This window comes from Amphibalanus amphitrite, unplaced genomic scaffold, assembly GCF_019059575.1.
Source record: "Amphibalanus amphitrite isolate SeventyFive unplaced genomic scaffold, NRLGWU_Aamphi_draft 000281F_arrow, whole genome shotgun sequence".
Taxonomy (NCBI): Eukaryota; Metazoa; Arthropoda; class Thecostraca; order Balanomorpha; family Balanidae; genus Amphibalanus; species Amphibalanus amphitrite.
In genome coordinates this window covers 532877-559778 of record NW_024881776.1, presented here as the reverse complement: position 1 = coordinate 559778, position 26902 = coordinate 532877, and the positions used below count along the sequence as shown (strand labels likewise).

Here is a 26902-nt window from a genome sequence, read left to right as displayed (position 1 = left end):
AAGTATTGATTGTTGCTGTATATCCTGGTGTCTATAATGTCCATTATATATTTTTACTGACATGTTGTCAGTTTTGTTTGATAGGTAATGTCTACAGACTTCAGATATCAGGCTTAAAACAGTTTTCTTTTCTTTCAGGTTTCCTCATGAAGATCCAAAGCTGCTAAGAAAGTGGATGGCTGCAGTGCGGCGACGAGGAGATCACGGAAGGCCATGGAAGCCATCACTGACTGCCATGCTCTGCAGTGATCACTTCTCTGAAGATGACTTTCGTCCCAGCCATAAGCGCAGAGTTCTTCGTGAGGGAACCATCCCATCTTGGTTTGTGTTCCCAGGGAAAAGCGGTCAAGCTGAACGCAGAAGTCCCCTGAAGCGAGCTGGTGCCAGCTTGTCTTCACCCAAGGCCAAGCGAGTGAGACGGGTACTGCTTAGGAATACAGATATGTCCGGCCTGTCCGGGCCATCAGAGTCGCAACAGCAGCAGGCTGCCTCAGAAGAGGTCCCAGAGGAGGTCCAGCTGCTCACAGTTTCAGAGGAGCCTGTGCAGTTCACTGTTGTGGAGGAGCTCCCGCAGCCCACTGTCTCGGAGGAGGTCGAACAGTCCACTGCCTCCAAAGAGCCTCAGCAGCCCACTGTACAAGAGCTCCAGCCGACTCTGCTGGACCACAGCTACTCCTCTAGTGCGGCAGAGCGCCACATCCACAGTCCAATGAAGAAGATGGTGGCCAAGGTTCGCCAGCTAAACTATGAGAAAAAGAAGCTGCGTCAAAAACTGAAGAGACGCGATAGGCGGCTGAAGTGCCTGAAAAGCACGTTGGATGCACTCAAGGAGAGCCAGGTGATGGATGCTAACCTGTTGGACAGCATCCGTGCGCGCTTTGAAAATCCAATTGTGTCAGAGCTATTTGCCAACGAAGTAGTGAACGGTGGTCGCAAAAAGCGTGGTGGGCGAAGATATTCCGAGGAGATAAAAAAGCTCTGCCTCACGCTACATTACTACTCTCCCAGAGCGTACAAGTTCCTCGCTAAGAACTTCTCCCTTCCTGGTGTAACCTCGCTGCAAGAGTGGACAAGGAGCGTCGGATGCGAAGTCGGTGTCCTCGACGAGGTCTTACAGACCCTGGCCTCTCAAGTAGCCTCGAAGAAAATCGACCCAAACTGCTGCCTCATGGTAGATGAGATGGCTATCCGAAAGGCAAAAGTGTACTCCCAGCCCAAGGACAAGTTTGTTGGCCATGTCGACCTGGGAGCAGGTGATGTGGAAGACTCTAGACTGGCCACAAATGCCATGGTGTTCATGGCCGTTGGGTTGAAGGGGGTGTGGCGCCACCCAGTCGCGTACTTTTTAACTGATCACCTGACGGGAGAGACGCAGGCTGAGCTGACCAAGACCGTCCTACGTGCCCTGAACTCAGCAGGTCTGATGGCTAGGACGCTTGTGGCAGATGGTCTCCAGGCCAACATGACGATGTTCGCTCACCTGGGCGTTCAGAATATGCAGCCGGGACAACTCCAGCTTCCCATCAGGAACAACTTCTTCCTGCACCCTGCTACAGGAGAAAAGGTACACATACTCCTTGATGTCGTCCACATGTTGAAGTTGTTGCGGAACCTGTTCGGTGAACAGAAAATGCTGCTTCTGGATGGCGAAGAGATATCCTGGAAGTATGTACAGGTGAGCATTAACGCTAATCAGCGGACTTGCTGTAATGGGTTTATTTGATTTTAACCACTACCCAGCTTTTTTGTATACTGTGCATAATGTTGTAGTGAATATTTTTTTTTGTATATTTTGTAGTTGTTGTACTGAAACAATAATCAGCAATAACACAACCAGTAACCACCCATCAGGATGCTGTCAACAGTGTCATTTACATTTTTTTGCTTTTATTGTGCTTAAGCATTAACCAGCAATGACCAGACCTTTCACTCAGCTTTGCATTAATATAGCAGTAGGCAGTAGCATTGAAGTAATCTGACTGCCAGGTCGGCTGCCGACGTTCTTCATCAAAATAATTTTGGTTTGTTTTTTCACAGGCGCTGTACGCTCTTCAACAGAGGGAGGGCATCCGAGCTGCAAATAAGCTATCTCGCCTCCACATCGAGTACAAGAAAAACAAAATGAAGGTAAAACTCGCGGCTCAGCTGTTCAGCAGCTCGGTGGGCAATGCCCTGCTGTACATGGCAGAATCTGGCCATCACCAGTTCGTTGGAGCTGAAGCTACGGCCCGATTCATCCTGATGATCGACCAGGCGTTCGATTACCTGAACGGCAGTAGCATCTATGGCAAGGGCTTCAAGGCTCCTGTAACCGCCAATAACCTACCGTGAGTAGCGATGGATTCAAAGCGATGGATACATTTTTTTTGTTGCTATCATTGTGCTTCAACATTAACCAGCAATAATCAGACCATTTGCATTGACTCATTTTTGCCTGAATATAGCTTTGAAGTAACCTGTTTGCCACGATGCCCTGAAATATTCATATCGTGCCAATTGCTTGTCTTGCTTATTTGTCAGTCTTTCACATTTGTTTTGCATCAAAGGTGTCCGAAATCAGCTGCTAGTACTTTAAATCAAGGCTGCGGCGTCGGGGTCGTGGTCGTTAGTTAATTTGTCCGGAGTCGGAATCGAAAAAATCACCGACTCTGACTCCAGCCTGGAATTAGAGTCGTTTAAACCAGCTCCCGTTTTTTTCGGGTTCCTGACTTATTCAACCCTTTTCAGGATCCGGCGTCAGTTCCTGGCGGAGTTCAGCTCCACACTGTTCCGGCTGCAGACGGCATCCGGAGAGCCGGTGCTGAAGACGCGCCGCTCCACTCCTGTGTTGGGCCTCTGCCTCGCCGCGCAGTCCGTCCTGGACGTCAGCGAGGCTCTCCTGGAGCAGGAGGGCTTCGCGTACGTCCTGCCCTACAAGATGAGCCAGGATCACGTGGAGCTGCTGTTCAGCCGTATCCGGCGCATGGGTGGGTTTAACAATAACCCAAACGCGGTGCAGCTGCAGCACGCTCTGCGGAGACTGGCTCTCCACAACTTCATCTCGCCATCTGCGACCGGCAACAGCACGGCACCAGCTGACGAGGACAACGGCAACGACGACGAGGTCGGTCTGCTGCAGATCCGTCGCCCACAACGGCAGCGCTCGGCACTCGGTGCAGGTGATCCGATGCCGGCGGTAGTGCAGCATGTCCTCATGACGCCCGGCAACCGGTCTGCGTTTGTGGACGACTCTGTCGGCTACATAGCTGGCTATGTGTGCCGTAAGCTGATAGAGGGCAGCGTGGTGAAGTGTGGAGAGTGTATAGGTGCACTTCTCAGTAACGAGGAAGATCCGCCATCACGCGAAGTGATGAGGCTGGTCGAAATTCGAGACAACGGGGGCCTTCTCGTCCCATCGGCGTCGACGTACGCAATCATTGCGTCATCAGAGCGGCACCTGACTGCGCTGAGAAGGTGCGGTGAAATGGGACAGGAGAACCTGTCTCTGAGGATTCAGTGCTCCGTACTCGCTCAGTTTATGACTGAGCGCAGTCATGAGCTATTCCCTGGCGTGCAGGAGCACATGTTTGAACCTCGCGCAGGTGGATGCCACGCAGTGAGTCTGCTGAAGCAGGTGGTGGCCCGGTACCTGCGCGTCCGGCTGCATGCCTACGGCCACTATATCACTCTGAGCGGGATGGCCAGTGCCCATGTGAGGCATCATCTGCACAAGCAGGTGCTGTTTGCGCGGCAGTAAGTATATGTGCCATATGAGTATGTGCATTCAATAGTGTAGGTGGTATTTAATTTTTTTTGTATGCATAGTTGGTGTTTTGTCGTTTTCGCTATCTTTGATATTTACGTGATTTCACTCGCTGTTTCGCTTTATCCACCAATTTGTGAGTTTTCGTCTGGAAAAAATTGTACGTGAGATGTAGCAGTAATGTGAAATGTCCGCCATCCAAAATTTATTTAGTGTCAATTTTCAGTGTCGTGTACTTTTATTCTTTTTTTGAGGACATGAAATATTCCGGGAAAAAGTGGGTGATAGCCGGGTAGCTGCTTTCTGTTAGATGACGGTCTTTGACACTAACAAATGTAATTCATTGTGAAGTCAAGGGAATCGCCTTGGCCTGATTCGTTCCTGGCATGTGCTTACTAGTTTACAGACACTGTGTGACAGTGTAAGTGACTGGATCTTACTGAGAAACGCCTCTTTAATCTAACTTGAATTTGCCGGACACCTTAGTATCTCGACGGAGCGCGGCGTAGATGTATGTATCGATGTATGGCTGTTTGAGTTGAGCGGAGTTGAGCGCTGTGGCCGGTCAGCTGGCTGGCTTTCTTTCAGAATCTCCTGCTTTCTGGTCTCGTTCTGGTCTCCCAACAGCAGACAGCGATGCACGTTCCCAGGTTGCCAAAGAACGTACTTAGAATAAATACTGCACCGCCTGAAGCCCGTCGTTCACCTCCCAAACCGTGGAATAAGGCTTCGAGATCGGCCCTGTTCCATGGGGCTGTAACGTTGCCGATCAAGTTTTGTTGTTCCCTAGCATACATAATTGACTACTTAATGCATCTGTGAAGGTTAAAATGTTCTAACCCAAACAGGTTTATCAGCATCCGCATCCAAAGTTTGATATTTCGCCATAGCCTTAGCATTACGATGCTAACTCACGCCCCCAGTCGTGTGGTGGCGCTAGTGTCGCAAGACAGGAACGGCCGGCCGGGCGCCGGGCCAATGGGAGTCGCGCGTCTAGTCTTTTTTAGGTCAATGGGCGTGTCCATGGAGAATGGCACGCGGAACTGAAGGTCAGTGTTTTATTGCTTCGTACATGCGAATGGGGGTATTTGAGTGGCATTTGACACCATTTTCGAAATCTACAGTGAATTTCTGATCGACTCATGTATATATTTTTTTTGAATTTGACAGTATTAGTGCTACATAGTCGGTGTTTTATGTTGGTGTTGTTTCTCTCGACCTTTGTCTTGGACTCTTATCCTATCTTTTCTCGAAAATGCTTGCCATAACCAGGTCTTAACTGTATCTGTATAAAGGGAATATGTGTTGAATATGAGGAGAAGGTAGTAATGACCATTCTGCCTATCAAACTGCCAGAAGGTGTGCTTGTAAGGTGATTGAAACTGCAGTACGGGTTGCAGATGTGGGTTTGACATTAGCATTGTTATTGAAACCCCACTTGCTCTAATAAAATGGCAACATGGGGTTATGTACCCACTATTGCACAGCCTGGTATCAAGCTGGTTGATATGTGGAGGATACTGAAAGCATAAACACTTTTCTTTAGTGAATAGGAGCGTTGCGTCTTGTGACTTACCTATGTCAAGTCATTTTAAATGAAATGATTGTGATTGTAACTTTTACTTCAATTATTATAATTGCTAGTTTTGACCTTTTTAATCATCAAGTTTTATGTGTACCAATTTCATATGCCTGTGTAATGTCTGTGCGGCTTTGTGCAGTGAGCGTGTCTTGAAACAAACCAATTTATTTTGTACCCTTTTTTACTTCAACAAATGTATGTCAAAGGACAAAAATGTCATGTATATTATCATTGACACTACTACAGCTAACTTTGCCTATATTCCTATCTTTCAGAGGCATTCATCTGCTTTCCAGTGCAGTACCTAGGAGGCTGCAACTGAAACTCGCACAAAGGCAACCAAGTGTCACTTCATCAGCCTACAGTAACAGCCCATCTGTAATCAAGATATGGGTGAAGTGGCATAGAAGAACAACCAGTAAACATGAAAAGATGTATTTTGTTTTGAACTATTTCTTAGCATAACTGAACAGCAAAGTACACACTTACTGCTTTTTATGTTTGCCCTGTGTGCACTGTGCAGTTTTGAATTATTTTAACTATGAAATGCTTTTGCTAACTACTCTCTTTACATGAGCTTCCTTTGTCATGCCTGTGTAATTTTTAGTTTACATGCATGATGTAGGCATGTTAGCATGTATTTCCCTTGGCTTCATAAAACTACTTCCAAGTTCCAAGCATTTGTTATGGACATTGGTGCTACCTATATATGATGCTTCAGATGTGTCCAGTAGTTAGTGAAGGGAGAAGAGTAGTAGGACAGCTGATAGGCTGATAGCTTTTACCAAAAATATGTGCTTGTCTGCACTTCGGGCTGTTCCATCATATGCAACCTCTATTTACTTCCTTGCGTTAGAAACACCCCATCTTTTGTTTCTTTCCTGTGCGCCCATTGTTTCCGTGGTGCTATAAACGTCAAGTTTGAAGTTGGTATCCAAGTGAACAAAATTTGCATTATTTCAGGCCGTCTTGAATCATTCGTCTTGAATTATATCCCTAACTGACATCCTGTTATTTGTCCTGCAATGTATGTGCCTGTGTCCGCCCTTACCTCCGGCTCCAGCCTCCAACCAGGCCTGCTGAGCTCTGTCGCCGGCGCGGTGTGTCGCAACGTGCTGTTTCTCCACTCCACCCGACAGCTGCTAGGAATCATCCTGTGCCATGCGCCATGCGACACAGCAATTGTAAGCTGCAGGTCACATTCGGAATGATTGGCTCCGCGTATGTGCATCCGGCCGGGTGCTAGTCGATATCAGGGACGTTGGTCGGACTGTTGTGGCGGCGTGCATTGTGCTGGTTGAAGTTGTTGTATTTTTGTTAGTGAAAAGCATTAATACATAACCGTGGCCGCAGCCCAATGTTATTGTGGATTTCAGAGGGAGTGGCCAGTCAGGAGGGCCCCATGTGGGTACCTATAGATCCAGTGTCCAGTGGGATTGGCTAAGATTTCCGGCGATTGATAAACGCTTCTATGATAGTAAACCTATTGAGTTATGAGGGGAGGTCACGTGAGGGACCTGACCTTACTAAACTCTTGTGAAAACACAACACATACGAACGGTAAGAAACCGACAGCTCTTCTTTCTGCCAAGTGTCATCTTTCTGTGAAGGATTTCTTGGCACTGAGTGTCCAGAAATTGCGTTGCTTTTGGACTGTGTAGAGGCTCACGAGCGATAACATAGGTCAACAACCTGACGTACCTTAAATATGCGACTTGTACCAGAAGATCCAGCTTGATCAAAAGATTGTACACGTCAAATTTCAGCTCTTTAGCTCAAAAGAATTTTGAGTTATCGTAAAAACCGTCAGTGTGGCACCGTATCGCTTCCCCGCGCGGTCGGAAGGTAAAAGTTCGCCGGCTTTAACTAAACAAATAGTCGTCGTATCGCAAATTCATTGACGGCGTTCGAAGCGTCGTTCAATTTACTTTCGAAACATATCCTAACATTAACATTTATCTGCCTAGCGCAATCTCCAACAAGCAAAAGTTCCGTGCATGCATCCTCATACAGTGTTAGCGGCCGCCGGCCGCCGGCCGCTGACCCACATTCGCGTCATCAGGGAATGCCGCAACTAATTTATTGTTTCCAACTTTTTTCCCGGAGCGTTCTACCTGGTTTATTATGGGCCTGTTCCAGCGCCTCCAGAAACCTCCAGAAAGCTCCAGAAAGCTCTAGAATCCTCCAGAGAGCGTTCCAGCGCCTCCAGAAAGCTCCAGAAAGCTCTCGCCAAAGCTCCAGAAACCTCCAGTAGCCTCCAGAGAGTTGAGAGGTCCAAATTTCTCTGGAGGCTCTGGTCTACAATTATGGTGCACATGTGACAATCACGAATGTAAACAAAGGACATTTGACTGATTATTTTACAACTTGAATGAAAAGAAAATTACATTGCTATAATTTTATTTATCTTTTTAACTAAAATTGAAAACAAATTTTGCGTTTCAAGAGAGAACAATCGTCATTCTTTTGGTATCTATGACGCCAATCTCCAGAAATCTCCAGATTGCGTTCCAGCGCCTCCAGTAAAACCTCTGGTAGAGCCTCCAGTCAAGAATTTCTTCTGGAGGCGCTGGAACAGGCCAATAGCCTTGGCTGGTTCATTGCTCAAAGTTAGGGATTTTTCATTCCTTTTTTATGGTTTAATTCATATACGGATGGCAACCTAAGCTGGTAGCTTGTTTGTGTTTTAACTGGTATATCATTACATGTTATTTCGAGACGTCAATCTTCGTTTTAGTGCGCTGGTAAGTAAAATGTCGAGCTTAGTTGAGTTATTGTTAAGTTTGATAGGTACTAGTTATTTAATTTCTGTTAATTTTATGTTGGTTTCTCCAGTGGGTTATTAGTTTATTCATATATTCGTTAAATAAACCATTGGTTTACAATTAATTTGTATTTTCATTCATTTTCATCCAAGTTTCTTTGTTAATCAGAAACAGGATTTGACTCAAATGTACGGCCCTTGTGATGTGAATTTTGTCATAGTTCAGTGTTAGAACACTTAAAGATTATCCTCTTTTTTAATAAATAAGTCACTTGATCTCTTAGCAATTACCTGCATATTTTTATATGCATTAAAGCTACCATAACCTAAGTCCCCACACTTCCATATCATATTCAAATAGGTACGTGGCAGGTTGAGGTGGCGAGAAAATAGAGATAGACTAAGTCATAAGTAGGATGAGCTGTGATGCTTCAAACTATTGAATACAGTTATCACTGGTGAAGTGAACCTGGGCTGAAGGTTGGACCGTTGGATAATGGATCTGCAGTCCTGAGTCCAACTCCAAGGTGTCATCTGTCATAGGCACCACTTAGCATGTCACCTGCAGACGCAGTCAAAGACACACAATGTTCTTTTTCTTGCTTGGGAAAACATTTTAGGCCACATTGTTGAATCAGTACAAAATTTACCCATAGTATGTTTAATTTGATTATAAAGTTTGCCACATTGTTTTTCTTTTGCAGCCTTGAGTTTTTTGTTTTAACTCTATAGGTAACAAATGCATATATTCTTGGCTAGACCACTTACCACAGTCCACAAATAGTAATATTGGTATCATGCCTAGCATTGTCACGGAGACCCATTTTTAAAAGAAAATCAACTATGTCATAGCAGTGATATCATTTTATGTGCCTTTTGATTTGCAAATTGTAGGGCTTTGTGATACTTAATTAAATAACATCTCTAAGGCAAAAAAAAAGATATTGTTATATTTTATGTCTTTCCTACAATAGGTACTCATTAGTCATTGGATAGATGCTTACATAGACAATGGTTATTGCATAGATATTTTATAAATACATCATGCTTATTCAGTTTATCCCCTGATTCGATTCTAATTCAGCTCAGTCCTCATGTCAATTGCTGGAGACAGGACAAATCACATATTTGATTTGGTCCACAAAAAAAACTTCTGAGTTAAAACATCCCTTGGCTTCATGAGTATGGCAAATCACCGTATCTTCCTAGTCGCTACTACCTCATGTTGTCAGTCATTCCACACCACAAATTATAATCATGTCCAAATGCTGGATTTTTATTGCCTGCTTCTAAAGGAACCGGATGGAGCTTTGTGTGCTACCACACAATAACATTTGTGCTAATCTCTTTCTCCCCCTCTGTTTCAGGGTGACCACTAGACGCCAGCCATGGGTGTGAAACATCAAACTGGAAAGCAAAGAAAGGACAAATTCTATCACCTTGCTAAAGAGACCGGCTTTCGTGCTCGGTCTGCATTCAAGCTTATTCAGCTAAACCGCAAGTTTGAATTTCTGCAGAAGTCGCGTGTGGTGCTAGATTTGTGTGCTGCGCCAGGATCATGGATGCAGGTGGCGCGCCAAAACATGCCTCAGGCAGGCATTTGTGTGGGTGTCGATATCGCACCCATCAAGCCAATCCCCAACTGCATCGCACTTCGTGAGGACATCACGACCGACAAGTGTCGCCAGGCGTTGAAGCGCGAACTGAAGACGTGGAAAGCAGATGTGGTGATGAACGACGGCGCTCCGAACGTCGGCAAGTCGTGGCTGCACGATGCTTTCAAGCAGGCTGAGCTAACGCTATCGGCACTTGCACTTGCCACTGACTTCCTGCGCAAGGGCGGATGGTTTGTCACGAAAGTGTTCCGCTCCAAAGACTACCATGCGCTTATCTGGGTCTTCAAGATGTTCTTCAACAAAGTCCATGCCACCAAGCCTCAGGCTTCGCGAAACGAGTCCGCCGAAATCTTCGTCGTTTGTCAGGGCTATAAAGCCCCCGACAAAATCGATCCCAAGTTCCTGAACTCGAAGTACGTGTTCGGCGAGCTGACCGAAGAGAAGCCCACCCAGCTGGTGCTCGGACGTCCGATGAAGAAGGAGAAGGCCTTAGGATACGCAGAGGGTGATGCCACCGTCTACAATGTTCTAAAGGCATCGGACTTCATCAGCAAGGCAAATCATCTTGGGATGCTGCAGGCTGCGACAAAGATCGTCCTGGACACCGATGTTATCGCGAACCATCCTGCTACCACCGATGAAATCCGTTCCAGCTGTGAAGACATCAAAGTTCTTGGCAAAGCCGAGATCAAGTCGCTTATCAAGTGGAGAAAGAAGCTGAAAGACGAGCTGGAGAAGAAAGAGGAAGATGTCACTGAAGAAAAAGAGCCGGAGGATGCGGAGGAAGATGAGCTCACAAAGATTGATAAGCAGATAGCTGAACTGAAGGCACAACAGCATGCAGAAGCTAAAAAGAAACGAAAGAAGCTGCTTCGAGAGCGGAGATCGATTCTAGAGAAGCTCCGAGTGTCTGGTTATTCAACTGAGGGCAGAGTAGAGCAGTCAGAACAAGACCTGTTTGCACTTCGTGACATAAAGGATCCCAGTAAGGCACTCGATGCTGACGTGAATGACATCCCCATGGATGAAGAGCCTGTGGAGGATGATGACGTTCCTCGGATAAGGGCGTTCGACCGTGAAGACAAAGCCCGAGACGCCATGGGTAACTTCGATCCGAACTTACCAGAGAGGCTAGATGAGGATGACCTGCAGTGGGTTGACGACGATGAGGAAGGCCCAGACGGACTTGGACTGGATGCAAAGGGTGACGGTGGCTCAGATGTGGATGAAGAGGACGACGAAGAAGAACCGCAGCTGCTGGTGGATGACATTGAGCTCACCAAAGGAAGGAAGGCCTCAAATATAGAGCGCCGGGCACGTAAAGCCGAACTGTGGTTCGACAAAGACGTTTTTGAGTCAATTGAAGATGAAGCTGACGAGGATTTCGAATTGGAGCAAGCGCTGAAGTCACATGAGGCAAAAGGTGGTACCTTATTCAGTAACGCTAAGAAAGAGCCCGGTGAAACAAAAGAAAACGGCGAAGAACAGGAGGATACAGAGGTAGAAAAGTCAACAAGCAAGCAGGGCAAGTCCAAATTTGATAGTGATAGCGAAGGCGAAGATGATGCGGACAGCGCCAGCGAAGGTGACGCGAAGTCGGACAGCAGTTCCGACGAGTCAGACGACGACGCACCACGAGCCAAGGGACGGAAACGCGCAATGGCAGCGGCGGAGGCCGTCTCCGGCACGCCCGCTCCCAAGAAGAAGCGGCAGGTGAAGCTGGACGCCGAGGGCCTGGCTCTGGGCTCCATGCTCATCCACTCCAAGAAGTCTCGCCGTGACATCGTCGACGCCAGCTACAACAGGTACGCGTTTGACGACGCGAACCTGCCCGCGTGGTTCGTGGATGACGAGAAGCGGCACATGCGCTGGAAGCCGGAGCTGGACCCGGCGCTGGTGGCAGAGTACAAACAGCGCCTCAAGGAGGTGGATGCACGACCCATCAAGAAAGTGGCCGAGGCCAAGGCACGAAAGAAGCGTCGCCTTCAGAAGAGGCTGGAGAAGGCCAAGAAGCGCGCCGAAGGCGTGATGCAAAAGGAAGATACCACCACCATGGAGAAGGCGCGTGAGCTGAAAAAGATCTACGCACGGGCGCGTAGCAAGAAACAGGAAGAGGTGAAGTACGTGGTAGCAAAGAAGTCGACACAGTCTGGGAAGCGGGCAATCCGGCCTGCCGGCGTCAAGGGACGCTACAAGGTGGTCGACCCTAGGATGAAGAAGGACTTGAGAGCGATGAAAAATGCTGGTGGGGGTAAACCTGGAAAAGGTGGCAGGGCGGGCAAGTCCGGCCGAGGAGGTGGAAAGGGACGGGGAGGCGGCGGCGGGAGAGGACGGGGCGGTAAGAGATGAAAATCGTAGCTTGGCGGGAGCTTCTATCACATTGTGTTGTTCATGTCATGTGCCGAAATATACCATGAAGTCTACAGCTAGCGACGGCTTTTGGAGCACGAGGCGGAGGCTGGCTGTGGCTCTGGATGGAAGGACACAGAGACAGGCACACGAACAGGCTTGTAGAATCATGGGGAAATACCAATGCCGGGAAATACACCTAGCTAGAGACGTAGCCAGGATTTTGCTCAGGAAGGGGCCCACAGGTAGCGGGCTAGTGTCGTACCTTGGTCGTACCTCCTGCAAAAAGGAAAACTCCTCGGATTTTGCCCACTATTGTTTGGGGGTGGGGTGCAGCTGTTGTTATTTATTTTTATTTTTTATTAAATTTTATTTTATTTTTCGCCTTCAGGGGGCCATGGCCCCCGTTCCCTCCCCCCCCCCCTGGGCTACGTCCCTGGCTTTGCAATGCATCGTTTTTTATTCATTTGCTCTGGGGAGTGTCTAAAAAGCAGACGAGATTAGCAGACGAGCCCATGCTCAGTAACTACTGGACCGATTTTGATAATTCTTTCACCATTCAATAGCAGGGAACTTATATAGGTGCTGTTTTTCGTTTTTTGGCGATTGGTTCACTCTGACTGGACCAATCTGACCAAAATGGTCCAGAGCCTTACACCCCCTTAAAAGCAGACGAGCCCATGCTCCGAAACTACTCAACCGATTTCGATGAAACTTTCACCATTAGATGCGCCGTGGTCTGAAACGGTGCCGTTTTCGATAATTTTTTGATTGGTCCACCCTAAGTGGTCCAAATCGGTCCAAAAACCCTAAAATCTGTTGCAGACGAGCCCATGCTCCGAAACTACTGAACCGATTTCGATGAAACCTTCACCATTAGATGAGCCTTGGTCTGATTTTTGATAATTTTTTGATTGGTCCACCCTAAGTGGTCCAAATCGGTCCAAAACCCCTAAAATCTGTTGCAGACGAGCCCATGCTCCGAAACTACTGGACCGATTTCGATGAAACCTTCACCATTAGACGCGGCGTGGTCTGAAACGGTGCCGTTTTTGATAATTTTTTGATTGGTCCACCCTAAGTGGTCCAAATCGGTCCAAAATCCCTAAAATATGTTGCAGACGAGCCCATGCTCCGAAACTACTGGACCGATTTCGATGAAACCTTCACCATTAGACGCGCCGTGGTCTGAAACGGTGCCGTTTATGATAATTTTTTGATTGGTCCACCCTAAGTGGTCCAAATCGGTCCAAAACCCCTAAAATCTGTTGCAGACGAGCCCATGCTCCGAAACTACTGGACCGATTTCGATGAAACCTTCACCATTAGACGTGCTGTGGTCTGAAACGGTGCCGTTTATGATAATTTTTTGATTGGTCCACCCTAAGTGGTCCAAATCGGTCCAAAACCGCTAAAATCTGTTACAGACGAGCCCATGCTCCGAAACTACTGGACCGATTTGGACGAAACCTTCACCATTCGACGCGCTGTGGTCTGTAACGGTGCCGCTTTTGGATTTTTTTTTTTTTTGATCGGTCCACCCTAAGTGGTCCAAATCGGTTCAAGTACAGCCCAAAAATACGTTTTCATGTAGTCAACCGATCAGCTGGTTTCCGCAGCGCGGAGGTGCCCCAGGCCCAATTAGCATGCATTTTTGCTCTAGTTTGCAAAGCAAAATGCATGACAATGGGTTTGGGGCACCTCTGTGCTGCAGAAATCTATCCGGACTCTGACAAAGTACAAACGGATTTTAGGCATTTTGGACCGATTTGGACCACTTAGGGTGGACCAATCAAAAAATCATCAAAAACGGCACCGTTTCAGACCACGGCGCGTCTAATGGTGAAGGTTTCATCGAAATTGGTCGAGTAGTTTCGGAGCATGGGCTCGTCTGCAACAGATTTTAGGGGTTTTGGACCGATTTGGACCACTTAGGGTGGACCAATCAAAAAATTATCAAAAACGGCACCGTTTCAGACCACGGCGCATCTAATGGTGAAGGTTTCATCGACATCGGTTCAGTAGTTTCGGAGCATGGGCTCGTCTGCTTTTAAGGGGGTGTATGGTTCTGGACCATTTTGGTCCGATTGGTCCAGTCAGAGTGAACCAATCGCCAAAAAACGAAAAACGGCACCTATATAAGTTCCCTGCTATTGAATGGTGAAAGAATTATCAAAATCGGTCCAGTAGTTACTGCAAGGCCATATATAGTTACTGAGCATGGGCTCGTCTGCTAATCTCGTCTGCTTTTTAGACACTCCCTTTGCTCTGCCTATATTTCCTTTATCGTCATATCTCGCCTGTAAACGGTAATCTTGTGTTTATCCTTCGACCAGGAGGCTCCGTGGAAAAGAAAAACATTAATAAAGTTCTTGTTTGCGCCGGCTCGTGAAGCAGTCTCAAGGCCAAGCAATCAGGTCGCAAATCATTTCAAAACAAACATGAAATTTGAATGGGTGGAAACAGGCGGCTGGGGGTTGCTAGGCTGAAATTGCTTCATTTTTGGTCAGGAAGATAAGGTGCAACAGTGAAAATATACTTTTTAGAAGATTGGCAAGTGAATGAGTAACTGTAACACGTCTGATAGTTTATCACTTAGGAACTGGCAACTGGCCACAGACAGGCGCAGCTAATCAGCCTGGCGCATCTTGATCTAGGTTTTGAGTGTGCATTTGCTACGAGTCTATGAAATAAATCCTTTTGAACAGGGATGCGGAGCCGTGGAAATTTCAGACGGCTCCGGCTCCGGCTCCGGCTCCGGAGAAAAAAATCGGCTCCGGCTCCGGCTCCGGCTCCGGGTGAAATGTTATGGCGGCTCCGGCTCCGGCTCCGGCTCCGAGTAAAATGGTCCGGCTCCGGCGGCTCCAGCTCCGGCGGCTCCGGCTCCGACTCAGTACATCCCCTATGCAATCAATTAAATATGGGTGGAATAAAAATTGGATTGGTTATACGCGTTACTCTTTGCCATGACCGGCTCATGACCGCGTCCCCGCGCAAACGCACCTCGGAGAGAACTGGCAGAACAAAGGACTAGGAAGCGATGGCATTGGAAACGCAGTCGCCGCGAATCGGAGTTCACTGAACCATCGTAAGCTGACACCCGTCTCGGCAGAGACGGTGCTGGGAGTCGCAGTCCACTGCACTGGCTTGAAAACAATGGCCGTCACCTGATGACCGGTCCTCATGTTCTGGGGATGCAGTAGACGTGGGGGGGGGGGGAGGAGCAGACAGGAAGTTGATGGCGCACTGTGGGATACTGGGGATATTCGGCTTTTTTCATTCACTTGATGGCCCATGACGTAAGTACATACCATATGTTTCACTGCATTGTACTGTCAAACCGAACTACATCAATTATTTTTTTCCTCTTCAAAAAATAAAAAGGAGCCGGAGTCACCCCCTTTTTTGGCGGCTCCGGCTCCGGCTCCGGCTCCGGTCTATATTGTTTCACGGCTCCGGCTCCGGCTCCGGCTCCGGGCAAAATATGCCGGCTCCGGCGGCTCCGGCTCCGACTCCGGCTCCGGCTCCGCATCCCTGCTTTTGAAGCTATTTTCTCTCAGCTTTACCGCCTTTGGTTTTGTTTTCTTCCTTGTTTCCAAAGTTTCACTGGACCTTTATAGTTCAAATAAGCCGACGACTGCCGTCTTCCCAATATTTCACTTCTTTGACCCTCCTTCGCTCGTCAGTTGTGACTATTCGGAGAAGGGGGATATGAAAGGTAGCATCAATTCACAACTGGCCTACAACCCGATTCTTAGGCGTGCATGTGTCACAAAATCACCGTACACGGACTTCATGTTCTCTTAGTAGGAAGCGCTCCAGCCTCCACAGACTGAGTCGGCGTCACAAGGCGTCACAATAAGCCGGCGTCACCATGCACGCCGCGGGCAGCACCACCATCTCTGGCCTAGCGCCGTCACTGAGCGGCGCCTGCAGTCTGGTCGGGCTCGTCATCGCCAAACAGGACCCCAGGGCGGTGACCAGCAAGCGCGGTAAGTCATCGTCCTGCTGTGCCATCCTGTGCAGTGTGCTGTGCTGTGCTTGGGACGGCACGTACTTTCATCCGGCTCTTCCGGAGGTACCGTTTTCGATCATTTATCCTACAATAATATTGCCGTAGAGTGCCACCGGCGCTATTTGAATGTGCTCGTTCTGAGTTTGTCGTGTCGGTAGTCCTTGCGAATGGGCCATGACGTCGTGCTTGCCCCATACGTGTCCCTGATGTGACCCAGGTGGTCGGCTAGGACCTGGTAGCCGTGCCATGTGTTACCGATGTGCCGGTCAGCTGCCGGTGCCGTACTTACGCCGCAAAATCCTCCAGCACTTTATTCCCCCGTCGGCTGTCGAAGCTATACGGTTGACCGGTAGTTTCCACGCGTGACACCCTGTGGCTTTTTACTCTCATATTGTTATTGTGATTGATGTTACCGAATGCCGATATGTAGTCACAATCGGGTGATCATACATTCACCTAATTTGCCCATCATTCGCCTAATCCTGGGTAATCCCGGAATCTCTTGATCGTGACGGTATGCACTTGACCTCAAGTCCCCGGTCTATTGCATCCCGTTTCTGATCTTTACTCTCACGTTCCTTATCTGCATTTTCCCGTCCCTGACCTATGGTATCCTGTCCTTGACCTGTAATGTCCCGTCCCTGAACGTCCCGTCCCTAGCCTCTAAGCTCCCGTCCCTGACCTTTATTTTCCCGTCCCTGACTTGCATTCTCCCGTCCCTGACCTCTAGTCTCCCCTCACTGACCTTAAGCCTCCCGTCCCTGACCTCTAGCCTCCCGCCCCTGACCTATAACCTTCCGTCCCTGACCTATATGACCTCCCGTCCCTGACCTATGACCTCCCTGACCTATAACCTCCCGTCCCTGAGCTATAACCTCCCGTCCCTGACCTGCGTTCTCCCGATTCCAGACCCGCTAACCCAGGTCTCAGTGCTGGCCTTCACGCTCCGAGACTCTGTGGACGACACGATAAATGTGGCCAGCTGGGGCAGCCAGCGGCATGTGGCGGTTCAGGCCGGCCTGTTCCACGTCGGCGATACCAGTACGTGGCACGTGGTAGCTGTGCTGTGCATCGCGACGCGTAGAGAATCATCGGTAATTCGGTTTCATAACGACGCGTTTCTTGGGATTTCCGTGTAATATGTAGGTAGGTAATAATGTAACGCGTAACGAATACAAACACTAACCTTGACGTCAATTTTATCTAGCCTAATGCCCAATTTTTGTCTCGGTGCAAATATTTTACTGTGGTTCTGCCTGTTTTCTCGTGGCTTATATTGTGACTTGTGAGTGTTATGATGCAATGCCGCTATCACGGCTGCGCATCGATGCTTCGATTATCCGTGCCGCCAAGTCCCGCACTGTGGTGTTTCAGTCCTGGTGCAGGGCCCGCAGGTGGTGCCTCGTCAGCCCACCGATGTGGATGAAAACTACCGACCACACGCCTCCAGGCGAGTAATTGCTGCCCTCTCCCTATTTCTTTCTCCCTCTCGCCCTCCCGTAATTGTCTCTCTCCTCCTTGCACTCTGATCATGGCACTGCCGAATCTTGATGTCTGTCGTACTGATCTGACAAATCTGACACTATCCAGGCTTCCAATCAACTGGTGTTTTTGCCTTTTCCGTCAGTTCATTTATGTGCAACTGAACTGTCTCCTCAAATATTATATCTCCCGGTCAGCTTACACCGTTATCTGACTCCCTCTTTCCCTCTTTCCCTCGCTCCCTCCCCTCTCCCTTCTATCCCTTCTCCTCCCTTCTCGCAGTCCGTTTCACCTGAAGCTCAACGAGTCCAGCTCTGTCGTGTCTCTGTTCACGGGCGACGCGTGTGCGTTCCGTGATCTGTGGAGCGTCCCGCCGCCCCCGGTGTCGACACCACCGCCTCCTCCCCTCTCGGAGCTCTCTGCGTCGCCCAGCGTCCAGCCGGTCACCCGCTCTATTCTGGCGCTCGTCAGACGGGTTAGTGAGGGAGCAGACGATACGGGAGAGTGGGTGAGCGGGAAGGGTGGTGTGAGGAGTGGCGGGAAGGGCTAATCAAATAGTGATATCCCTCTAACAAGTGGGCATGTCGATACTGCATCAGTAATTGTTGGGACAATACATATGCAAGTACATTGTATTGTGTTGAGTACAGTTGCGAAATGCGGGCTCATATGCACAATCAATGCGTGCACACAGGTGCAGTGGTTGCTTTTGGTTCGGTGGGGCTTAGAACGGGTTGAAAAGGTACATTCTGGAACGGGGTACGGAACGAGTAGGTATTCGAACGGAGAACGGGAAATGCTGGAACGGGAAACGGGCAAGTGCTGGAACGGGGAGCGGGTCGAAAGCTGGAACGGAGGGGGGGGGGGAGGAGGCAGCCTCTAATAATTGTTCCTCGTTTGTAATGAGTGAATGGCAGACTTTGTATTTGAATGGATCCTTTGATGTTGTTTAGGGCGTACGATAGACCTGATTTAATTACGTGTGCGGCTTATTTTCGTCAGACGGTATAATTATCAGAACTCACGTTTAGTAAAAAGGTCGTTGAGATGTCTTTGTCTCTGACGTATCTGTATATGTGTCGTTTATCCGGCGTCTGCCAGGTGGGAAAGCCGCGTGACGTGAACACGCGTCAGGGCCGGCAGCTGCAGAACTGTGAGGTCCGCCTGACCGACCCGAGCTGTAACAGCTTCGGGCTGCAGCTGTGGGACGCCGAGCTCATCCGGCTGGCCCAGCAGTGGACACCCTGGGAGACTGGTATGATGAATGAATAAGTTGGCGGTGGTTTTGCGGCTCGGCTGATTTGGTCTGTAGGCTTAGTTGTTCTATCCCATACGACTAGGTCGTTTCGTTTTGTGTAGTTTCGCCTAGCTTGGTTTAGTTTCGTTTCTGCTATTGCCTATTATTCGTCCCGTTTTTTTTTTCGTTCGACTGTATGGTATCGTTCCTTTTCGTCTTATTTGTCTTTTTGACCGTTCAATGTTCCGTTTCTGTTCATCGGTGAAGTATCTTAGCTTAGTCTGACTTGTATCGTGCATTCTGTTAACTTACGCTGTAGCGATGGCCGATGGGGTGCGTGAGCACTGAGCACTGAGCACTGAGCACCCTGATCTGGTTCACCTTGTCCGTATATCTGTACACTTGGCCGTAACCTACCCTTCTTCAGATAGCTTAACCCATCCTAATTACGTCCCTTCACCCGACAGTGCTGCTGGTCACCGACTGCCGGATCAAGTACGACGCGTACCGCCAGACCGCCGTGGCGGTGGCCGGGTCCCAGACCGTGGTCACGCCCGAGCCGCGTCTCAGAGCTGCCCAGACGCTGGCCCAGTTCGGCCGGAGGTGCCGCGCCGAGCGCTCGGCCGCCGAACTCAACAGTGCTGGCGACGAGGATATCAATCGTGAGATATTAGCCGTTTTCACGACAGCCATCTGGTACACATTTGGTGCACATCTGGTACTGCAGATTAGGTGCAGATTTGGTCAAATCAGGTTCAGTGTGTCTCTTAGCTATCAGCTAGGGTTGCACTAATTGCTTATATGCCTGCTTTGTCATATTATCAGAGAGCATCATCGATTACAACACTGAAATAGTTAAATTTATAGAATGAAGATATTTGCTGTAAAAGATATTAGGTGCAGAATTGGTCAAATCAGGTGTATTCGCCGGATAGCCCGTCGTGAAAACGGCTATTAGGGGGACGGGGAGAATTGGTTAATATCATAGTGTCGCTAAGCCCGATGATACTTCGGCTAAATTTTTGACTTTAGGCTTAGGGCTTGGGCTTGACTAATTAGGGTTTTCGCCTTATGATATAAAGTTTGATTCAAACCGAGGCCGTACCTTATAAGCGTGGTCTGGCGCTGCGCAGAGCTTAAAGAGAGTGGCACCTATTTTCCCTTCCCCACGACCGCACATCTCACCTCGAATGCCGCCTATGTCACATTTTCTTTCCCCCTCGTCGTACATCTCCTTTTCATTCCATCCACCCCGGCATTCCCTCACTCCATGAGTCTCGCTCTCATCTCGTCCTCCTCTGGTCTCATATCCCCGCCCTTGTCTACCTTCCTTCGTCCTCCCTCCTGCTCTGACCTGTTTCGTTCTCACGATGCCCCCATTCTCCAGTGTCGTCGGTGCGCGACAGCTGCCCGATCCTGGAGCTGGAGAAGCGTCTGCAGCAGCTAGAGGACGTCACTGCCAGTCATGTGGTGATCGTACCGGCCTTCGTTACCTGGCTGCCACTCGATTCGGACCGCTACAAAATCACCAGATGGTGAGCAGGCGGCAGAGGTGGCGCTGTAGTCGTCTGTCCCTGCCAGCTATAGCGCCATGACGAACGGTGTATGGATTAATGCTGCTTTAAACGATTGAAGAAGCTGAGTGTGCGGGTTTTATCCACAATATTATGTAACCAGAGAGCCAATAGTCAGCTTCCCACAAGCTAGCACATGCAAAGGTTCAGTATGCCAGGCAGAGAGCATAATGAAAGCGTGTATGAGCATCCAGTGGCTACATACAACGTCCCGGAATATGTGTATACTGTATAGGGCTGTTCAATGTTCATGCGGCAAGACTGTCGCTGGTATAATGGGTTAACCCGCGCCCTGCTGGGGGGGGGGGGGGTGTTTGAACACTCCCCCTTTTGGTTTTTCGCGAATATCTCAAAAACGGCGGCGGAGCGCCGCCGTTTTTGGTACACTTTATCATACATCAATTCTACACATGTTGTGAAAATTTCAGACCAAGGTCATTCAAGGTCAGGTCACCAGGTCACTTGAAGTGACCTCACCTCATAAAAAGTTTCAATGTCTGTCATAGCTACACCGAGTGACCGATCGCTTTGACACTTTCAGCGATTGCTAAGAGCAATAGCATGTACAAAATGTATATCTCAGAATTTTGATATCGATGACCTAAGGTCAGGTCAATTTTGCGACCTCCCCATCATAAGTCAATGGGAGAAAATGCGCCTCTTTTGGACGAAAGACATTATAAACACTCCCAAACACTGAATTACAAGTGGTTTAGACACAATGAACATGAAAATGGTGTCCGTGACCCCTGTTTATGCCCTGAGGTCATCTTAGGTCACGAATGGTATCCAACAGTTTTTCGCAAATAACTTTTGATAGAGGCATGCTAGAGCGATGAAAACGCCTTAGATGTGTTCAGCTCGACGATACGGATCGACTGACATGCAACATGACCCTTTCCGGTCAGGTCATGACCTTGACCTGAGGTCAAATTTTTCAAGTTGACCTTTCAAGGTCAAGTTATAGCTCATTCGATGCGTCTTGACGAGAGGAACACGATGCCGGTAAAAGTAAGCTCGTACAAGGCTTGGGTCAAAAGTTATTGCAGAAAAACTGTTTCCGAAAAAATCGGCTATTTTTGCAGTTTTTACCCCCTGCAGGCAAAACCGGTGACGTTAGGTCAAATCTGAGAAAATTATTCAGAAAGGGCGTTAATAGGGCTATCGAATGCGCTTTTCCGCGGCGCTGTAGCTCTATTGGTTCCCGAGTTATGCGTTGGCTTCTTGGAAATTGTCGACATTCGACATGGAAATCGGCGAAATTTTGCCTTCAATGACCTCTGGTGACCTGACCTTTGACCTGACCAAAAAATTGACCGAAGTGATTTCCTCATTATTTTTTACGCTCTTTCGAACGCCGCCTTCCGCGTATCGCTACGTGGCCCAGGAGCCGAGTTAGACGGTGTTCAACCCCCCCCCCCCCCCAGCAAGGCGTGGAAATCCAGGACCCCCAGCCGGGCGCGGGTTAATACGTTTTCTTTCCGACAAACATGGCCTCCTTGGAAGCAGTAAATACAAGGTGCCATGAATGTTGTGTGTAATGTAGAGCATATGCTACCTATACTGACCGTGTGTGTGTTGTTTCTCAGCGGCCGCTGTTCACGCTACGTCCCAGAGACGGAGGGACAGTGCCGCAACCCCGACTGCGTGGCAGGTGAGTTCCAGCCGTTTTCTGACAATTATACTCTTGAAATGATTGATGGGCAGATGAAGACGAGCCGAGAAGGGTGGTTTAGGGTTTCAGACAATCTTTGACCGGGTAGGTAGCGTGATTTATTACAAGCTATCACCGAACTCGAAATACGTATCATGGATATCGAGGAATTGCATGATGGTCCCGATCAATATCGCTCCTCCCCAAAGGCAATGTACGTGTCCGTCAGGGACCGGACGTGGTCAGGTGTTTTCGCTCCGTGTCGATATCGCTCCCTCCCTAAGTCTCAATGTATATCTTGCGTCCGTCAGGGGCCGGCGGTCAGTGGCGGCTGTTGTTTTAGTCGCTCCGTGTCTGTATCGCTCCCTCCCTGAGTCTCAGGGTTTGTGACCGTCAGGGGCCGGCGGACAGCTGCAGCAGGTGTTTTCGCTCCGCGTCGGTATCGCTCCATGAGTCAGTGTAGACTGTATACTATGTGTGTCCGTCAGGGGCCGGCGGTCAGCTGCAGCAGGTGTTTTCGCTCCGTGTCGGTATCGCCGACCACCAGGCCGGAATGGAGAAACTGCTGCTGGAGGGTCGCCACGCCGAGACGGCACTCGGTACCACGGTAGGTGGTCCAACAGATCAGCGGGTGGTGCAACAGATCAGCTAATGGTCCAACATATCGGTCATTAGTCCAACCATAAAATAGAACTCTGTACGTACACTGAGCACGCTCTGTACGCACACAGGTCTATGATCCAGAATTTACCAGTCAGCGGTCCAAAATATCATTCAGTGGTCCAGTCCAACAGATCAGTCATTGGTCCGATTTTCACCGTTGGTCCAATACTGCAATCAGTGGTCAATACGACAGTCTGTGGCTGGTCTAGTCGAGCACTGTGTTCAGTGATCCAACACTGCTAAATAGCTCAATAACGAGCCTGTCAATCAGAATCAGCAAGCGGACCGTTTGTTGGAAAGGTGGAGCTCCCAGCCGCAACCCACATCATAGGCCCAGCTGACCGAAGCAGTGGTTATCCATTACTTGCGGCCCACGCTCTTCTAGTCCGTCACTGTGAAAAGAGAGATTGTGCCTATAAAAACACATTCGTAGGGATTGATTACCGCATTAGGCCTGTCTTATGCCGAGGATACGTGATACGGTGGTTCTGCCCCGGGCCCCCCAGTCTGTATATAGGAGTAATGAGTGTTTTCGTCTAGTGTTGGTATTGCTCCCTCCCTGAGTCTTCTCATCAAAAAGGTCTGAATAGTGAATACCACTCCATGGATGTGTGGTATCTACTCGTCTAGATCAACCTGACACGAATGTCCAACATTACGACCAGTCCAGTAATAAAGCTGGCCCAGGCTTATGACCCACACACCACATATGTAAAGTTCAGAAGAGTGGTGGCCCGCCGCCCGCCAGGCTGCCCTGTGTGCTTTCAGGCATCGCCTCAAGCTCTCGTTCTGGGCCTGCTTTGAACGGAGTTGTGAGCGGATGCTGACGCATTCAGTTGCCAAGCAACCTGGCTGTAAAGTTGGGTTTTCTCCAGGCGCTACTTATGCTATGACGTCATCTAATCAATATCCAGTGAACTACCAGAATGCGTGCGCGTTTGAGAAATCTTTGCGTCGCCGACCTAAAGCAGTGTATGACGTCAATTCGCCAAAGTTGCCGGCCCGTATTGTGACTCTGACGGGCGTCCAGAGTCTCAAAGTTTGTTTGCAGGCTGTCGCACGGGCCTCGGTTTTAAAATTTAAAATGCGAAAGCCAGCGAGGACAGCTGCCTGCAGACTTGTTTGTGGGTTTTTTGGTAAGGTCTCAACTTCTTGGTCTCATTAGTCATTACCACTTAGGTGGTAACTTTGTCTGCGCCAGCGGGACGCAACTTCCCGAAATAGAGGGATACAGTATTGAAAGCTCACTGCTGTGTGTTGATACTAGGACGTCCTTTTTAACACCAAGTCACAAAGTTCGAGGGCTCACAAACGAGGCAGTGAGACAGACATATGCTGCTGATGACATATTTTGGAATCGGTGATGCAGAGCAGTAAGAATTTTTACGTCTCTTGCTCTCCCTCCGGTAAAGTATCCAGCGGACCCAGGTGAGGCCTCGGCTCATGGCCAGATACACCGCCTACTCTAACGTTTTTGTCTCAGTGGATCTTCTCATTCCAAAGGTGGTGAATTCATACGTGAGAAAAAAAAAATCGCCAACAACTTAGTCACCGTGGTCGGCCAATGGGCTGGGGGCGTCGCGATCTGAAACAGCTCCTTGGAATCCAGCTCCCGACTTTGTGCTCTCTTTGTGGTGACTCAGTAAGAGGAGGGGTCATGATCCATAGGCATACCTCACTCATTTCGCTTGGAAGCTTATTTTGCTTGATAATCTTTTCTAATAATACATGTTTTAGCTTTTGTGTCCGCTCGCTACGTTTTATTGAGTTTTATATTCTGTTGGAAGACGTTTCGATGGTGTCAACTGTCTGTGTTTCTGTCTGTGTCGTCAGCTGAGCCGGTTCGAGGCTATGTCCGAGGCGGAGCGACTGGACCTGAAGCACAGCTGGCTGATGGAGCACGCTCGGGTACGTATCTGCCGTCAGTCTATGAAACGGTATCGGCTCACATAGGTGCTGTGCAGTGGGCAGCCCCCCCCCCCTCCCCCCCCCCCACACGCACTCACACAAACAGTCACACACTGCAAGCGCACAGGGCACACATATATGTACCCCTAGTGTGTATGCCTCTCTTGGCATACTTTCCTAGTTTTTATGTCGCGGGTCACTGGATGTGTTTTTAGCTATATCGCCTACGTTTGTAAGGGCGTTTGTGAGTTTTTGAGTGCGCATTGATATCGTCAATCGTGTGAGTTTGTTTGTTTGTGCACATTGTTGAGTGCAGCCCGTTCGTGTGTGTCCGTAGATTTGGATAAAGTACCAGATGCGGGCCGATGGCCGGCCGCTGCTGAAAATTCTACAGATGGAACGCACTTGCACCGACCAATGAGTGTCGACCGGGACCAACCAGATTCGAAACTGAGCCTTAGCTTCGCGGATGGATATGGTGGAACACCACCCCTTATCACGCAAACATCGCTTGTCCTTGCGAGGGCTGATTTGATCATACGAAAACTGGGCTCACATGAGCTTCTTGCCCTGTATCCTATATCAGCTTCACCTGGCTGTCTTCAGAGAACCGCAACGTGTCCTCTAAGGACCGAAACGTACCGTCAGAGGACCGTCATTTGTCCTTGGGGGTAACGCGTCCTCAAATGACCGCAACTTGTCCTTCTGTGTTGTGGCGAGGGATGCCGGCACGCCTGCCCCTAACACTGCGGTCGCCGCAATTGTTATTCATGTTTGTATTTATGTGTTTATCATGATGTGGATGTTTGTTGTTGGTGTGTTATAAGTTACTATAACCATGTGTTGTTTTTACTTAAATTTCCGTTATAAAACACAATAAAAGCTGTGATAATAACAACATACACATTACACAACAGATAATTCATATGAAACCTACCGATTGACATCGCCGGTGATTGGATTTTTACCTGTTGGTGATTATCACATAATCATACAATCATAAATTCTGTCATATTTCCTGGACCATAGTGCGAAGAAATGTTGATTGTTGAAAACATTGCGACAACGTAAAATACGGTGAACTGAGGTAATGAAGGGCTCGTAGATGGAAGTCGGACTTGCATGAACCTGAGTACATTAAATGCAATCATTTGATGGCGCTTAGTTTAGTTGTTTGTGCGTTTATGTAAGAGCTGGGAGCTTTGTCCCCGGTCGATGTGTAATTGATCGGTGGCATATGCCTGTTTGTCTACGGGGAAGTGGTAACTGTACTCAAACGGCACCGACATTTTTCTTTTTTTTTTGCATTTTCTGGTGCCGCTGCATATTTTATTTTAGCTTTCGTTGCATTATTTTTCATATTGGATTCTCTTCCGCGTACTGCGGTGGCGGATTCTAGTTTCTCATTCACTTCCGGAGAACCTGGTTGAGACAAACTCTCCAGCCTAATTGGCTCATCTGGCGTTGGGCAGTTTTCTGGCTAATTAGTTGAAAATAAGAGCAGCTGCTGGGAATGAGAGTGTCTCAAGCACCCCTAATCAGAGTGAATTTACCAAATGGGAATAGGAGCATACATCGCCAATCGCCATCGTCTAAGCTAACTAGGCGGTAGCTTAGTTCAAGCTGACAGAATATCTAACTGGTGAGAGAGCTTACTTTGTGACTTAATGGCTCTCGGTGTCTGGTCTGCTACCTTATTGGCAATAATGGCTGTAGCATTTTACCGTCAGCGTTGATTATGTGGGGTCGGTACACAAACTTTCCGAATATATACATACACACGTGATTTTCCTATCGAGCAGAAGTCGAGTGCGGCTTACAATTTAAAGTTCTGGATGCATTTGTTATATGTTTTAAAGTTTTGCAATAAAATTAAAATTAATTTATGCTATAGTTATTGAAAAAGAAGCTTTTAGATGACTTCTCTGAAAAGACAATTCGCAAAATTCGCAGTGAAGCTATTGTCCGCGAAGTGAACGTTTATTTAAGTTCGAATATTATGTTCTGCCGAAATTGATACGATGGAACCTCTTTGCCACGACAGGATGGACTCGTACGGATTGAAAACCTATCATGTATGAACAGACACGTTTGCCAAAGACGAAAGATGCTCAGTCACGTCCCGGTTCTCTAACCACGTGATTTCACTTTGCACTCCTTTTGCTGCCTTCCAAGCACACTAAAACGTACTGACCACGGTACTGACGAGCTGTGAGCTAGCTACTAGTAATAACTGGTGACTACTGTAACTATAAACTGCTGTGCTGTTATCGAGACCGGCCAGGGCATATTTTAAGGCACTTACTGCGTCCCATT

At 48.5% G+C, this 26902-nt stretch overlaps 2 protein-coding genes across 5 annotated transcripts; both read left to right on the top strand.

The window, feature by feature from the left end:
* The first annotated feature begins 7852 nt into the window (after positions 1–7852).
* Positions 7853–12133, top strand: LOC122387314 (pre-rRNA 2'-O-ribose RNA methyltransferase FTSJ3-like). Its single transcript, XM_043377419.1, has 2 exons — positions 7853–8068; positions 9456–12133. The coding sequence occupies exon 2, from the start codon at positions 9477–9479 to the stop codon at positions 12051–12053; it is 2577 nt and encodes an 858-aa protein (XP_043233354.1). The 5' UTR covers positions 7853–8068; positions 9456–9476; the 3' UTR covers positions 12054–12133.
* Positions 12134–14481: 2348 nt separating this feature from the next.
* On the top strand, positions 14482–25475 carry LOC122387309 (meiosis-specific with OB domain-containing protein-like). 4 transcript variants are annotated; one of them, XM_043377409.1, is made up of 12 exons: positions 14482–14558; positions 15861–16045; positions 16978–17109; positions 17443–17518; positions 17833–18025; positions 18652–18805; positions 19255–19449; positions 20175–20322; positions 21951–22015; positions 22504–22622; positions 24512–24586; positions 24924–25475. In XM_043377409.1, exons 2-12 carry the CDS (start codon positions 15928–15930, stop codon positions 25005–25007), a joined length of 1359 nt encoding a protein of 452 aa, XP_043233344.1. In that variant the 5' UTR covers positions 14482–14558; positions 15861–15927; the 3' UTR covers positions 25008–25475. The 4 variants fall into 4 exon arrangements, with proteins under 4 accessions (XP_043233344.1, XP_043233346.1, XP_043233345.1 ...); XM_043377411.1 differs by having other exon boundaries at positions 14483–14529; XM_043377410.1 differs by having other exon boundaries at positions 14495–14558; positions 15864–16045.
* Positions 25476–26902: the final 1427 nt, after the last annotated feature.

Excerpts from the sequence above, each read along its gene's own strand:
- LOC122387314 (XM_043377419.1), top strand. The coding sequence starts at position 9,477 with ATGGGTGTGAAACATCAAACTGGAAAGCAAAGAAAGGACAAATTCTAT.
- LOC122387309 (XM_043377409.1), top strand. The coding sequence starts at position 15,928 with ATGCACGCCGCGGGCAGCACCACCATCTCTGGCCTAGCGCCGTCACTG. Across the intron at positions 16,046-16,977 it reads GGCGGTGACCAGCAAGCGCG|ACCCGCTAACCCAGGTCTCA; the intron begins GTAAGTCATCGT and ends TCCCGATTCCAG. Across the intron at positions 24,587-24,923 it reads GGCTGATGGAGCACGCTCGG|ATTTGGATAAAGTACCAGAT; the intron begins GTACGTATCTGC and ends GTGTGTCCGTAG.